Raw genomic sequence first — 15,100 nt, forward strand, 5'->3', positions numbered from 1 at the left:
CGGTGTGTCTCCCCCGCAATCGGTGTGTCTCCCCGCGATCGGTGTGACTCCCCCGCGATCGGTGTGTCTCCCCGCGATCGGTGTGTCTCTCCCTGCGATCGGTGTGTCTCCCCGCGATCGGTGTGTCTCCCCCCGATCGGTGTGTCTCCCCGCGATCGGTGTGTCTCCCCGCGATCGGTGTGTCTCCCCGTGATCGGTGTGTCTCCCCGCGATCGCTCTGTCTCCCCGCGATCGGTGTGACTCCCCGCGATCGGTGTGTCTCCCCGCGATCGGTGTGACTCCCCCGCGATCGGTGTGTCTCCCCGCGATCGGTGTGTCTCCCCGCGATCGGTGTGTCTCCCCGCGATCGGTGTCTCTCCCCGCGATCGGTGTGTCTCCCCCGCGATCGGTGTCTCTCCCCGCGATCGGTGTCTCTCCCCGCGATCGGTGTGTCTCCCCGCGATCGGTGTGTCTCCCCGCGATCGGTGTGTCTCCCCGCGATCGGTGTGTATCCCCCGCGATCGGTGTGTCTCCCCGCGATCGGTGTGTCTCCCCCGCGATCGGTGTGTCTCCCCGCGATCGGTGTGTCTCCCCCGCGATCGGTGTGTCTCCCCGCGATCGGTGTGTCTCCCCCGCGATCGGTGTGTCTCCCCGCGATCGGTGTGTCTCCCCGCGATCGGTGTGTCTCCCCGCGATCGCTGTGTCTCCCCCGCGATCGGTGTGTCTCCCCCGCGATCGGTGTGTCTCCCCGCGATCGGTGTGTCTCCCCGCGATCGGTGTGTCTCCCCCGCGATCGGTGTGTCTCCCCCGCGATCGGTGTGTCTCCCCGCGATCGGTGTGTCTCCCCGCGATCGGTGTGTCTCCCCGCGATCGGTGTGTCTCCCCGCGATCGGTGTGTCTCCCCGCGATCGGTGTGTCTCCCCGCGATCGGTGTGTCTCCCCGCGATCGGTGTGACTCCCCCGCGATCGGTGTGTCTCCCCGCGATCGGTGTGTCTCCCCGCGATCGGTGTGACTCCACGCGATCGGTGTGACTCCCCGCGATCGGTGTGACTCCCCGCGATCGGTGTGTCTCCCCGCGATCGGTGTGTCTCCCCGCGATCGGTGTGTCTCCCCGCGATCGGTGTGTCTCCCCGCGATCGGTGTGTCTCCCCCGCGATCGGTGTGTCTCCCCGCGATCGGTGTGTCTCCCCGCGATCGGTGTGTCTCCCCCGCGATCGGTGTCTCTCCCCGCGATCGGTGTGTCTCCCCGCGATCGGTGTGACTCCCCGCGATCGGTGTGACTCCCCCGCGATCGGTGTGTCTCCCCGCGATCGGTGTGACTCCCCGCGATCGGTGTCTCTCCCCGCGATCGGTGTCTCTCCCCGCGATCGGTGTGACTCCCCGCGATCGGTGTGTCTCCCCGCGATCGGTGTGTCTCCCCCGCGATCGGTGTCTCTCCCCGCGATCGGTGTCTCTCCCCGCGATCGGTGTCTCTCCCCGCGATCGGTGTGTCTCCCCGCGATCGGTGTGTCTCCCCGCGATCGGTGTGTCTCCCCGCGATCGGTGTGTCTCCCCGCGATCGCTGTGTCTCCCCCGCGATCGCTGTGTCTCCCCCGCGATCGGTGTGTCTCCCCGCGATCGGTGTGTCTCCCCGCGATCGGTGTGTCTCCCCCGCGATCGGTGTGTCTCCCCCGCGATCGGTGTGTCTCCCCGCGATCGGTGTGTCTCCCCGCGATCGGTGTCTCTCCCCGCGATCGGTGTCTCTCCCCGCGATCGGTGTGTCTCCCCGCGATCGGTGTGTCTCCCCGCGATCGGTGTGTCTCCCCGCGATCGGTGTGACTCCCCCGCGATCGGTGTGTCTCCCCGCGATCGGTGTGTCTCCCCGCGATCGGTGTGACTCCCCGCGATCGGTGTGACTCCCCGCGATCGGTGTGTCTCCCCGCGATCGGTGTGTCTCCCCGCGATCGGTGTGTCTCCCCGCGATCGGTGTGTCTCCCCGCGATCGGTGTGTCTCCCCCGCGATCGGTGTGTCTCCCCGCGATCGGTGTGTCTCCCCGCGATCCGTGTGTCTCCCCCGCGATCGGTGTCTCTCCCCGCGATCGGTGTGTCTCCCCGCGATCGGTGTGACTCCCCGCGATCGGTGTGACTCCCCCGCGATCGGTGTGTCTCCCCGCGATCGGTGTGACTCCCCGCGATCGGTGTCTCTCCCCGCGATCGGTGTCTCTCCCCGCGATCGGTGTCTCTCCTCGCGATCGGTGTGTCTCCCCGCGATCGGTGTGTCTCCCCGCGATCGGTGTGTCTCCCCCGCGATCGGTGTGTCTCCCCCGCGATCGGTGTGACTCCCCGCGATCGGTGTGTCTCCCCGCGATCGGTGTGTCTCCCCGCGATCGGTGTGACTCCCCGCGATCGGTGTGTCTCCCCGCGATCGGTGTGACTCCCCGCGATCGGTGTATCTCCCCGCGATCGGTGTGTCTCCCCGCGATCGGTGTGTCTCCCCGCGATCGGTGTGTCTCCCCCGCGATCGGTGTCTCTCCCCCGCGATCGGTGTGTCTCCCCGCGATCGGTGTGTCTCCCCCGCGATCGGTGTGTCTCCCCGCGATCGGTGTGTCTCCCCGCGATCGGTGTGTCTCCCCGCGATCGGTGTGACTCCCCGCGATCGGTGTGTCTCCCCCGCGATCGGTGTGTCTCCCCGCGATCGGTGTGTCTCCCCCGCGATCGGTGTGTCTCCCCCGCGATCGGTGTGTCTCCCCGCGATCGGTGTGTCTCCCCCGCGATCGGTGTCTCTCCCCGCGATCGGTGTGACTCCCCGCGATCTGTGTGTCTCCCCCGCGATCGGTGTGACTCCCCCGCGATCGGTGTCTCTCCCCGCGATCGGTGTGTCTCCCCGCGATCGGTGTGTCTCCCCGCGATCGGTGTGACTCCCCCGCGATCGGTGTGTCTCCCCCGCGATTGGTGTGACTCCCCGCGATCGGTGTGACTCCCCGCGATCGGTGTGTCTCCCCGCGATCGGTGTCTCTCCCCGCGATCGGTGTGTCTCCCCCGCGATCGGTGTGTCTCCCCCGCGATCGGTGTGTCTCCCCGCGATCGGTGTGTCTCCCCCGCGATCGGTGTGACTCACTGCGATCGGTGTATCTCCCCGCGATCGGTGTCTCCCCGCGATCGGTGTGTCTCCCCGCGATCGGTGTGTCTCCCCCGCGATCGGTGTGACTCCCCGCGATCGGTGTGTCTCCCCGCGATCGGTGTGACTCCCCGCGATCGGTGTATCTCCCAGCGATCGGTGTCTCTCCCCTCGATCGGTGTGTCTCCCCGCGATCGGTGTGTCTCCCCGCGATCGGTGTGTCTCCCCCGCGATCGGTGTGTCTCCCCGCGATCGGTGTGTCTCCCGTGATCGGTGTGTCTCCCCGCGATCGGTGTGTCTCCCCGCGATCGGTGTGTCTCCCGTGATCGGTGTGTCTCCCCGCGATCGGTGTGTCTCCCCGCGATCGGTGTGTCTCCCCGCGATCGGTGTGTCTCCCGTGATCGGTGTGTCTCCCCCGCGATCGGTGTTACTCCCCGCGATCGGTGTGTCTCCCCGCGATCGGTGTGTCTCCCCGCGATTGGTGTGTCTCCCCGCGATCGGTGTGTCTCCCCGCGATCGGTTTGTCTCCCGTGATCGGTGTGTCTCCCCCGCAATCGGTGTGTCTCCCCGCGATCGGTGTGACTCCCCCGCGATCGGTGTGTCTCCCCGCGATCGGTGTGTCTCTCCCTGCGATCGGTGTGTCTCCCCGCGATCGGTGTGTCTCCCCCCCGATCGGTGTGTCTCCCCGCGATCGGTGTGTCTCCCCGCGATCGGTGTGTCTCCCCGTGATCGGTGTGTCTCCCCGCGATCGCTCTGTCTCCCCGCGATCGGTGTGACTCCCCGCGATCGGTGTGTCTCCCCGCGATCGGTGTGACTCCCCCGCGATCGGTGTGTCTCCCCGCGATCGGTGTGTCTCCCCGCGATCGGTGTGTCTCCCCGCGATCGGTGTCTCTCCCCGCGATCGGTGTGTCTCCCCCGCGATCGGTGTCTCTCCCCGCGATCGGTGTCTCTCCCCGCGATCGGTGTGTCTCCCCGCGATCGGTGTGTCTCCCCGCGATCGGTGTGTCTCCCCGCGATCGGTGTGTATCCCCCGCGATCGGTGTGTCTCCCCGCGATCGGTGTGTCTCCCCCGCGATCGGTGTGTCTCCCCGCGATCGGTGTGTCTCCCCCGCGATCGGTGTGTCTCCCCGCGATCGGTGTGTCTCCCCCGCGATCGGTGTGTCTCCCCGCGATCGGTGTGTCTCCCCGCGATCGGTGTGTCTCCCCGCGATCGCTGTGTCTCCCCCGCGATCGGTGTGTCTCCCCCGCGATCGGTGTGTCTCCCCGTTATCGGTGTGTCTCCCCGCGATCGGTGTGTCTCCCCCGCGATCGGTGTGTCTCCCCCGCGATCGGTGTGTCTCCCCGCGATCGGTGTGTCTCCCCGCGATCGGTGTCTCTCCCCGCGATCGGTGTGTCTTCCCGCGATCGGTGTGTCTCCCCGCGATCGGTGTGTCTCCCCGCGATCGGTGTGTCTCCCCGCGATCGGTGTGACTCCCCCGCGATCGGTGTGTCTCCCCGCGATCGGTGTGTCTCCCCGCGATCGGTGTGACTCCACGCGATCGGTGTGACTCCCCGCGATCGGTGTGACTCCCCGCGATCGGTGTGTCTCCCCGCGATCGGTGTGTCTCCCCGCGATCGGTGTGTCTCCCCGCGATCGGTGTGTCTCCCCGCGATCGGTGTGTCTCCCCCGCGATCGGTGTGTCTCCCCGCGATCGGTGTGTCTCCCCGCGATCGGTGTGTCTCCCCCGCGATCGGTGTCTCTCCCCGCGATCGGTGTGTCTCCCCGCGATCGGTGTGACTCCCCGCGATCGGTGTGACTCCCCCGCGATCGGTGTGTCTCCCCGCGATCGGTGTGACTCCCCGCGATCGGTGTCTCTCCCCGCGATCGGTGTCTCTCCCCGCGATCGGTGTGACTCCCCGCGATCGGTGTCTCTCCCCGCGATCGGTGTGTCTCCCCGCGATCGGTGTGTCTCCCCGCGATCGGTGTGTCTCCCCGCGATCGGTGTGTCTCCCCGCGATCGGTGTGTCTCCCCCGCGATCGGAGTGTCTCCCCCGCGATCGGTGCGACTCCTCGCGATCGGTGTGTCTCCCCGCGATCGGTGTGTCTCCCCGCGATCGGTGTGTCTCCCCCGCGATCGGTGTGTCTCCCCCGCGATCGGTGTCTCTCCCCCGCGATCGGTGTGTCTCCCCGCGATCGGTGTGTCTCCCCCGCGATCGGTGTGTCTCCCCCGCGATCGGTGTGTCTCCCCGCGATTGGTGTCTCTCCCCGCGATCGGTATGACTCCCCGCGATCGGTGTCTCTCCCCCGCGATCGGTGTGTCTCCCCGCGATCGGTGTGTCTCCCCCGCGATCGGTGTGTCTCCCCGCGATCGGTGTGTCTCCCCGCGATCGGTGAGTCTCCCCGCGATCGGTGTGTCTCCCCCGCGATCGGTGTGTCTCCCCCGCGATCGGTGTGTCTCCCCGCGATCGGTGTGTCTCCCCGCGATCGGTGTGTCTCCCCGCGATCGGTGTGTCTCCCCGCGATCGGTGTGACTCCCCGCGATCGGTGTGTCTCCCCCGCGATCGGTGTGTCTCCCCGCGATCGGTGTGTCTCCACCGCGATCGGTGTGTCTCCCCCGCGATCGGTGTGTCTCCCCGCGATCGGTGTGTCTCCCCCGCGATCGGTGTCTCTCCCCGCGATCGGTGTGACTCCCCGCGATCTGTGTGTCTCCCCCGCGATCGGTGTGACTCCCCGCGATCGGTGTGACTCCCCCGCGATCGGTGTGTCTCCCCGCGATCGGTGTCTCTCCCCGCGATCGGTGTGACTCCCCGCGATCGGTGTGTCTCCCCGCGATCGGTGTGTCTCCCCCGCGATCGGTGTGTCTCCCCCGCGATCGGTGTGACTCCCCGCGATCGGTGTGACTCCCCGCGATCGGTGTGTCTCCCCGCGATCGGTGTGTCTCCCCCGCGATCGGTGTGTCTCCCCCGCGATCGGTGTGTCTCCCCGCGATCGGTGTGTCTCCCCGCGATCGGTGTGACTCCCCGCGATCGGTGTGTCTCCCCGCGATCGGTGTGTCTCCCCCGCGATCGGTGTGTCTCCCCGCGATCGGTGTGTCTCCCCCGCGATCGGTGTGTCTCCCCGCGATCGGTGTGTCTCCCCGCGATCGGTGTGTCTCCCCGCGATCGGTGTGACTCCCCGCGATCGGTGTGTCTCCCCCGCGATCGGTGTGTCTCCCCGCGATCGGTGTGACTCCCCGCGATCGGTGTGACTCCCCGCGATCGGTGTGTCTCCCCCGCGATCGGTGTGTCTCCCCCGCGATCGGTGTGTCTCCCCGCGATCGGTGTGTCTCCCCCGCGATCGGTGTCTCTCCCCCGCGATCGGTGTGTCTCCCCGCGATCGGTGTGTCTCCCCGCGATCGGTGTGTCTCCCCGCGATCGGTGTGTCTCCCCCGCGATCGGTGTGACTCCCCGCGATCGGTGTGTCTCTTCGCGATCGGTGTGTCTCCCCCGCGATCGGTGTGACTCCCCGCGATCGGTGTGTCTCCCCGCGATCGGTGTGTCTCCCCCGCGATCGGTGTGTCTCCCCGCGATCGGTGTGTCTCTCCCGCGATCGGTGTGTCTCCCCGCGATCGGTGTGTCTCCCCCGCGATCGGTGTGTCTCCCCGCGATCGGTGTGTCTCCCCGCGATCGGTGTGTCTCTCCCCGCGATCGGTGTCTCTCCCCGCGATCGGTGTGTCTCCCCCGCGATCGGTGTGTCTCTCCCCGCGATCGGTGTGTCTCCCCGCGATCGGTGTGACTCCCCGCGATCGGTGTGTCTCCCCGCGATCGGTGTGTCTCCCCGCGATCGGTGTGACTCCCCGCGATCGGTGTGTCTCTCCCGTGATCGGTGTGACTCCCCGCGATCGGTGTGTCTCCCCGCGATCGGTGTGTCTCCCCGCGATCGGTGTGTCTCCCCGCGATCGGTGTGACTCCCCGCGATCGGTGTGTCTCCCCGCGATCGGTGTGTCTCCCCGCGATCGGTGTGTCTCCCCCGCGATCGGTGTCTCTCCCCCGCGATCGGTGTGTCTCCCCCGCGATCGGTGTGTCTCCCCGCGATCGGTGTGTCTCCCCGCGATCGGTGTGTCTCCCCCGCGATCGGTGTGTCTCCCCCGCGATCGGTGTGTCTCCCCGCGATCGGTGTGTCTCCCCGCGATCGGTGTGGCTCCTGAACCAGCATGGGTTCCCCTGAGAGAGACAGAGGGAGGAAAAGAGTGAGGCAGAAGTAGAGAGGGGAGGGATACAAAGAGACGACAAGCGAGAGAGAGACAAACAGAGAGCGACAGACAGAGAGAGACAGGCAGAGAGAGAGAGACAGGCAGAGAGACAGAGAGGGAGAAACAGACAGGGAGAGAGAGACAGACAGGCAGAGAGAGACAGACAGGCAGAGAGAGAGAGACAGGCAGAGAGACAGAGAGGGAGAAACAGACAGGGAGAGAGAGACAGACAGGCAGAGAGAGACAGACAGGCAGAGAGAGACAGAGACAGAGAGAGAGAGAGAGAGACAGACAGACAGACAGAGAGAGAGAAACAGACAGGGAGACAGAGAGAGAGATAGAGAGAGGGAGAGATGGAGAGGAAGAGAGATAGAGACAGACAGGGAGAGAGACAGACAGAGAGAGAGCGAGAGAGACAGGGAGAGAAAAAGAGAGAGGCAGAAATAGAGATGGGAGGGACACAGATGAAAAGCAAGAGATACAGAGGGAGAGACAGACAGAAAGAAAGAGAGAGTGAGAGAGATGGAGAGACAGAGGGAGAGACACAGAGACAGAGAAAGACAGACAGAGAGAGAGCGAGAGAGACAGAGAGAGAAAAAGAGAGAGGCAGAAATAGAGAGGGAAGGGACACAAAGAGATGAAGAGCAAGAGAGAGACAGAAAGAGAGAGAGATGGAGAGACAGAGAGACAGAGAGAGAGAGAGACAGAGGGAGATACAGAAAGAGAGGGAGAGATGGAGAGAAGAGAGAGAGTCACAGAGAGGGACAAAAACGGAGCAAGAGACAGAGAGCGAGAGACAGAAATAAAGAGAGTCACAGACAGAAAAAGAGAAACAAGAGATACAGACAATGAGAGAGAGACAGAGAGAAAGAGAGAGAGAGCACGTGAGAGAGAGAGGGAGAGGTGGAGAAACAGAGAGAGAGACAGAGATAGACAGAACTAGAGAGAGATAGAGAAAGAGAGAGAACAAGAGACAGAGCAAGAAACAGAGGGAGAGAATAAAAGAGAGAAGGGGAGACACGAGACAGAAAAAGAGAGAGACAAGATAAAGACAATGAGAGAGAGAGAGAGAGACAGAGTATAAAAAAGAGACGGCAAGAGTGAAAAAGAGAGAGAGTGAACGAGAACGAGCAAGTGAATGAGAACTGAAAGAGAGACTAAGAGAGAGTCAAGAGACAGAGATAGGAGAGAGACAGATGAGAGAGACAGGGAGAGAGAAAGGGGGAGGGGGAAGAGACAGAAAGAGGAGAAACAGAAGAGATGGAGCGAGTGAGAGAGACAGAGAGATAGAAGGACAGAGAGAGGGAGAAAGAGAGAGAGAGAAAGACAGAGGGCAATAGCAAAAAGCAACAGAGGAAGAGAGGTGAACGGAAGGGAGACTGGAAGGAATAGAGAGAGAGGAAATGATAGAGACACCGAACAGAGAGAAAGAGAGAGAGAGAAAGAGGACGGCGGAAAAGGCAGTGTGACAGCTGAATGCAGCCAGTAGGAGTTTCACTGTCCCTTGGCTAGAGAAAGGGAAGCATAGACCAGCTGCTGACCCTTCCTGGAATGTGCACGAGTGGGGAGGAGGAGAGCGTCAGGCAGGCAATTCAGCCATGTGTGGCATCACGGTGGAACCTCCTCAGCTACCTTCTCAGGCGCTGGACTCCTGGCTGCGTTGGTCCCCGTACCCCCCGCCCCCCCACCCCCCACACCGACCCCCCATATCCCCAGTTGCCCCTCAGCCTTCCCGAATTGCCCACCGAGTTGGAAAGCAACCTCTGACCTTTCACCGCCCCCTATTACAGGTACTACCGGGATATCAGCAAGATGACGGCCATCAGCGACCAGGACATGGACGCCTACCTGGCCGAGCAGTCTCGCCTCCACGCCAACGAATTCAACACCCTGAGTGCCCTCAACGAACTCTATTTCTACATTAACAAGTACCGGGACGAGGTAAGTCAATGACTGAGAGGCCCATCGTAAGGGACCCAGGGCTGGAAAGGGTAGGAGAGAAGGTGGGGGGGTGGGGAGGTCCAACGCCAAGCGATGGTTCATTGACGCCCAGTTTGGCGATGGTGGGGTGTCGTTCGTTGACCCCAGTTTGGTTGCCAGGTCACACCAGAGAGAGCGCAGGAGAGGTTTGCAAGAACAGTTCCAGGGATGGAGAAACCATAAGACCATAAGACATAGGAGCAGAAATTAGGCCATTCGGCCCATCCAGTCTGCTCCGCCATTCAATCATGGCTGATCAGTTTCTCAACCCCATTCTCCCGCCTTCTCCCCGTAACCTTTGATCCCCTTACCAATAAAGAACCTATCTATCTCGGTCTTAAATACACTCAATGACCTGGCCTCCACAGCCTTCTGTGGCAATGAATTCCATAGATTCACCCACTCTCTGGCTAAAGAAGTTTCTCCTCATCTCTGTTCTAAAAGGTCTTCCCTTTACTCTGAGGCTGTGCCCTCGGGTCCTAGTCTCTCCTACTTATGGAAACATCTTCCCCACGTCCACTCTATCCAGGTCTTTCAGTAAACCTCGGCTATGATGATAGATGGGAGAGGTTGGGACTGTTCTCCTTGGAAAGATCTCTGAAGGCGGAGGGGCATGTTAGTGGGGTGGTGAAAAAGGGCATATGGGACACTTGCCTTTATCAATCGAGGCATAGGTTACAAAAGTAGGGAGGTCATGTTGGGAGTTGTATAGAACCTTGGTGAGGCCACAGCTGGAGTACTGGGTGCAGTTCTGGTCGCCACATTGTAGGAAGGATGTGATTGCACTGGAGGGGGTGCAGAGGAGATTCACCAGGACGTTGCCTGGGACGAAACATTTTAGTTATGAAGAGAGGTTGGATAGACTTGGATTGTTTTCGTTGGAGCAGTGAAGACTGAGGGGCGACCTGATCGAGGTGTCCAAGATTATGAGGGGCATGGACAGGGTGGATGTCCACCCTGTCCATGACCCTCATAATCTTGTACACCTCGATCAGGTCGCCCCTCAGTCTTCTCTGTTGTTCCCCTTAGTTGAAGGGTCAGTCACGAGGGGACACAAGTTCAAGGTGAGGGGCAGGAGGTTTAGGGGGGAGGATGTGAGGAAATACTTTTTTTACCCAGAGGGTGGTGAGGGTCTGGAATGCGCTGCCTGGGAGGGTGGTGGAGGCGGGTTGCCTCACATCCTTTAAAAAGTACCTGGATGAGCTCTTGTCATCGTCATAACATTCAAGGCGATGGGGCCAAGTGCTGGTCAATGGGGTTAGGGTAGGTAGGTCAGGTGTTTCTCACGGTGTCGGTGCAGACTCGATGGGCCGAAGGGCCTCTTCTGCCCTGTGTGATTCTGTGAAGGAGGCTGAGAGGAGGTTTGGATGGAGATGTTCAAAATCATGAGGGGGTTGGACAGAGTAGACCAGGAAGAAGCTGTTCCCACTCGTGGCGTTTGAAAATAACTTTCCCACTCAGCGAGCGGGTTCGGGTCTGGGAATGCCCTGCCCTGGGAGTGTTGGGGAAGCAGGTTCAATCGAGGCGTTCAAGAGGGCATTGGATGATTATTTGAATAGAAACAAGGTGCAGGGGGTACGGGGAAAAGGCAGGGCAATGGCACTAGGTCACAACGCACACTTGGAGAGACAGTGCAGATACGATGGGCTGAATGGCCTCCTGTGCTGTTAAAATACTGTGATTCTGTGACTAAATTGGGCTTCTTAGCACCTCAGTACCTTCTGATTGATTTCTGGGATGAAGGGGGTTTGTCTGATGAGGAAAGGTTGAGCAGGTTGGGCCTCTACCCATTGGAGTTGAGAAGAATGAGAGGTGATCTTATTGAAACATATCAGATTCTGAGGGGAGGGGGTTTGACAGGGTGGATGCTGAGAGGATGTTTCCCCACCTCGTGGGGGTGAATCTAGAACGAGGGGAGGGGGGCACAGTTTCAGAATGAGGGGTCTCCCATTGAAGATGGAGATGAGGAGGAATTTCTTCTCTCAGAGGGAGGTCAGTCTGTGGAATTCTCTCCCCCGCCCCCCAGAGAGCGGCGGGGGCCGGGTCACTGAATATATTCAAGGCCGAGTGAGACAGATTTCTGATCGGCGAGGGGAGTCGAGGGTTATGAGGGGGACGGACAGGAAAGTGGAGTTGAGGAACAATTAGATCAGCCACGGTCTTATCCAATGGGGGAGCAGGATCGAGGGGCCGAATGGCCTCCTCCTGCTCCTAAATCCTTGGGTAGATTCGCCTGAATGATTAGATTATGAGGAGCGATGGCGGACGGTTTGCACGCCTTGGAATATCGGAGGTTAAGGGGTAATTTAACCAAGCTTTTTTTAAGGGTTTTGAAAGGAACCAATTGGGTCGCGATGAGGGATGAGGTTTGGCAAAAAATGCAAAGGCCTCTTGGCCCTGTCAACCGTAAGGTCGGACGGGCAGGGAGAAAAATCAATGAAATGAATTAGTTAGTGGGCTTAACGGGTCCTCTTAATCCTCGGAGGGCAGGCTGCGTGCGCCCGCTGACTGAAGTATTGGCCGAGCGAGCGACGAGGGGAGAATTCTGCCCCAGGACATCGGAAGTGTGGGCGCTGCCTCTGACAGAAAGCAGGTTCCCCCCCGCCCCACTTTTAAACCCGAGAGCAATGATGGGGTTGTTTGCAAGCCAAGGGATTACAGAGCCAAGGGCTCTGGGCTCAGGGGATAGGTCAGCCATGATCTGACTGAACGAGCTCGAGGGGCCGAATGGCCCGTGAAAGGTTAGCTCGCCCCCTTGCTGTTCGCTGGCTAACAGAGCTTTTTACTAAGTGATTCACATGAACTGGTCATTTCCTTGGCTAATGAAGGTCTGTTTTCCCTCTCTCCCGATTCCTCCCTCTCTTTCCTCTTCACCCACTTTCTTTTTCACACTTATTCTCTCTCCCTTCACCCACTTCTCCCTCTTCCTCCTGAACCTGTGTTCTTGTTTATTTTTCTTTCCCTCTCTCTCATTCCCTGGTTCTGACTCTCGCTCTCCCTCTCTCTCTGTCTCGTTCCCGATCTCCCTGTCTCCTTCACTGTTTCTATCATTCCTTCTCCTTGCACTTGCTCTGTGTCTCTCTCCTCCCCTCTGTGTCTCTCTCTCTCTGACTCTCTCTCCTCCCCTCTCTGTCTCTCTCTCTCTTTCCTCCCCTCTTGTCTCTCTCACTATTTGACTCTCTCTCCTCCCCTCTGTCTCTCTCTCTCTCTTTCCTCCCCTCTTGTCTCTCTATCTGTCTCTCTCTCCTCCCCTGTCCCTGTCTCTCCCTCTCTATCTGTCTCTCTCTTCTCCCCGCTCTATCTCAATATCTGTCTCTCTCTCTCTATCTGTCTCTCTCTCCATCTGTGAGTGACTCTCTGTCTCTCTCCTCTCCATCTCTATCTCCATCTTTCCATCTCATTCTCATTACCTCTCTATCTCTCCTCTTTTCTTTCTCTCGCTCCATCTGTCTCACTCCTTATGTACCTTGGTCACACTCTCCCTATCTTTCTATTTCCCTCTATCTTATTAACTCACTTTCTGCCTTTTTGTCTTTCTCAATATCTCTCTCTCACAATCTCTTTTTCTCTCTTTCTCTCTCACTCACTCTCTCTCTCACTCACTATCTCTCTCTCTCTCACTCACTATCTCTCTCTCTCTCACTATCTCTCTCTCTCTCACTCACTATCTCTCTCTCTCTCACTATCTCTCTCTCTCTCACTCACTATCTCTCTCTCTCTCACTCACTATCTCTCTCTCTCTCACTATCTCTCTCTCTCTCACTCACTATCTCTCTCTCTCTCACTCACTATCTCTCTCTCTCTCACTCACTATCTCTCTCACTATCTCTCTCTCTCTCACTCACTATCTCTCTCACTATCTCTCTCTCTCTCACTCACTATCTCTCTCACTATCTCTCTCTCTCTCACTCACTATCTCTCTCTCTCTCACTCACTATCTCTCTCTCTCTCTCACTCACTATCTCTCTCTCTCACAATCCCTTTCTCTTTTTCACTATCTATCTTTCTTTATCTCTCTCTGTCTTTCTCTTTTTCATTCTCTCTCTGTCTGTCTCTCTCACTACCTTTATCTCTCTCATTATCGCTCTATCTTTATCTATCTCTCTCACTATCTCTTTCTCTCTATCTTTCTCCATCTCTCTCTGAATATCTCTCTCCGTCTGTCCCTCTCACTATCTTTATCTCTCGCATTATCGCTCTTTCTTTCACTATCTCTCTCTTTCTCTTTCACTATCACTCTACCCTTTTCCCTCTCGCTATCTCGCTATCTTTCTCGATCTCTTTCACTATCTGTCTCTCTATCTTTATCCCTCTCACTCTCTATCTTTCTTTATCTCTCTCACTCTCTTTCTCTATCTCTCTCTGTCTGTCTCTCTCTCATTATTGCTCTATCTTTCTCTTTCTATCTCTCCCTATCTTTCTCTATCTATCTCTCTTTCACTATTTCTCTTTTTCTATCTCTCTCTCTGTCTCTCACTATCTACCTCTGTCTCTCTCTCTATCTTTCTCTCACTGTCTTCCTTCCTTCCTCTCTCTCTCTCCCGCTTCCCCCCTCCCCCACTCCGCAGATCCTCACCGCCCTGGAGCGCGACGCTTATGCCCGCAAACACCGGCTGTGGCAGAAGCTGGAACAGGCAGTGAACCTGATGGCGGGCAGCAGCTGAAGACGGGCTGTGGCCTGGGAGGAGTCCGGCTCAAGGCTGCTGTGTGGGCGGCTGGGGGGTGGGTGTTGGGGGGGGGGGGAAGGGGAGGAGAGGGCGGCGCGGGCGGGGGAAGGGAGGCCTGGCGCCCGCGCGAGGAGGAGGAGGAGGGGGGGGGGGCAAAGCCGATCGGGAGACGGAGAATCGTTCCGCCCTCTCCCCACCGCCCGCCAACCCTGGAGCCGTTTGGACCCGCGTTTTCTTCTTTTTTTTTGGACCATTTCCGGAACATTCAGCCGCAGCAGCGCGGAGGATCGCCTCCGGGGAGGGGGGGCACGACGGACCTTCCGGAAGATTCCGTTTGACGGCCCGGACGAGGGTGGCGGGAGCCGTCGGGCGTCGGGCAACCGGGGCCACAAGATGGCCGACTCAGGAGGGCCCAGGCCTACACTGGAGGAGGGGCCTGGAGCGCGAGGCCTGCTGATCGCGGTGCGCTCGATGGTTTATTTATTGGTTGTCCGTTTCGGGTGGGGGGGGGTGCGCGGGGAGGGGGGGTGATGCGTTTTTATTTAAGAAAAAGTCAACGGTCGCTCTGTCCGGACTCTCTGGAGTGCCGATGGGCCTGACTGACCACTGGGACCAACACTGTGCTGGAGTTTTGACACCCCCTCACCCCCGATTGTCCTCCGTTCCTGTTCCTTATTCCACGTCCCGGAGGGTTGGGGGTGGGGTCTCCCTTGGCAGGGCTGGGCACGTTTGGGCAGCCCGCTCTTGGCCAGGCCTGGCCTGTTTTGGGATTGGGTGGGGAGGGTCGGGGGGGGGTGTGGGTGGGTGGGGATGGATCCCATTCCAATCCTGCGCTCCTCTCTGAGATCTGCCAAAGAGTGTCCGACGGATGGGGAGGGACGTCGAGGACCGGAGAGGTTCGGGGGGCGGGGTGGGTGGGGGAACCCTGAATTTACAGCCTCTCCCTCGCAATACAGGAGGAGGCCATTCTGTCCATCGTGTCGGCGCTGACTCTTTGAGAGAGCTATCCTATCAGTCCCCCTCTTCCCCACCCCCCCCACTCCTCCTGCTCACCCACACTTGCCCCCATAGCCTTCCCCTTCCGAGTGTTTATTTTCTCCCCGCCCGCTCCCCACCTGTCAAGTATCCTATCCTGGGTTACCGCCAACCTGCAACCCAACCACCC

At 60.0% G+C, this 15,100-nt stretch overlaps 1 protein-coding gene across 1 annotated transcript; it reads left to right on the top strand.

The window, feature by feature from the left end:
* The first annotated feature begins 9,082 nt into the window (after positions 1-9,082).
* LOC144675701 (plexin A3-like) lies at positions 9,083-13,953 on the top strand. The gene is made up of 2 exons (XM_078536333.1): positions 9,083-9,229; positions 13,837-13,953. Exons 1-2 carry the CDS (start codon positions 9,101-9,103, stop codon positions 13,930-13,932), a joined length of 225 nt encoding a protein of 74 aa, XP_078392459.1. The 5' UTR covers positions 9,083-9,100; the 3' UTR covers positions 13,933-13,953.
* The last annotated feature ends 1,147 nt before the right edge of the window (positions 13,954-15,100 follow it).

This window comes from Cetorhinus maximus, unplaced genomic scaffold, assembly GCF_964194155.1.
Source record: "Cetorhinus maximus unplaced genomic scaffold, sCetMax3.hap1.1 HAP1_SCAFFOLD_1107, whole genome shotgun sequence".
NCBI lineage: Eukaryota > Metazoa > Chordata > Chondrichthyes > Lamniformes > Cetorhinidae > Cetorhinus > Cetorhinus maximus.

Excerpts from the sequence above, each read along its gene's own strand:
- LOC144675701 (XM_078536333.1), top strand. The coding sequence starts at position 9,101 with ATGACGGCCATCAGCGACCAGGACATGGACGCCTACCTGGCCGAGCAG. Across the intron at positions 9,230-13,836 it reads TTAACAAGTACCGGGACGAG|ATCCTCACCGCCCTGGAGCG; the intron begins GTAAGTCAATGA and ends CCCACTCCGCAG.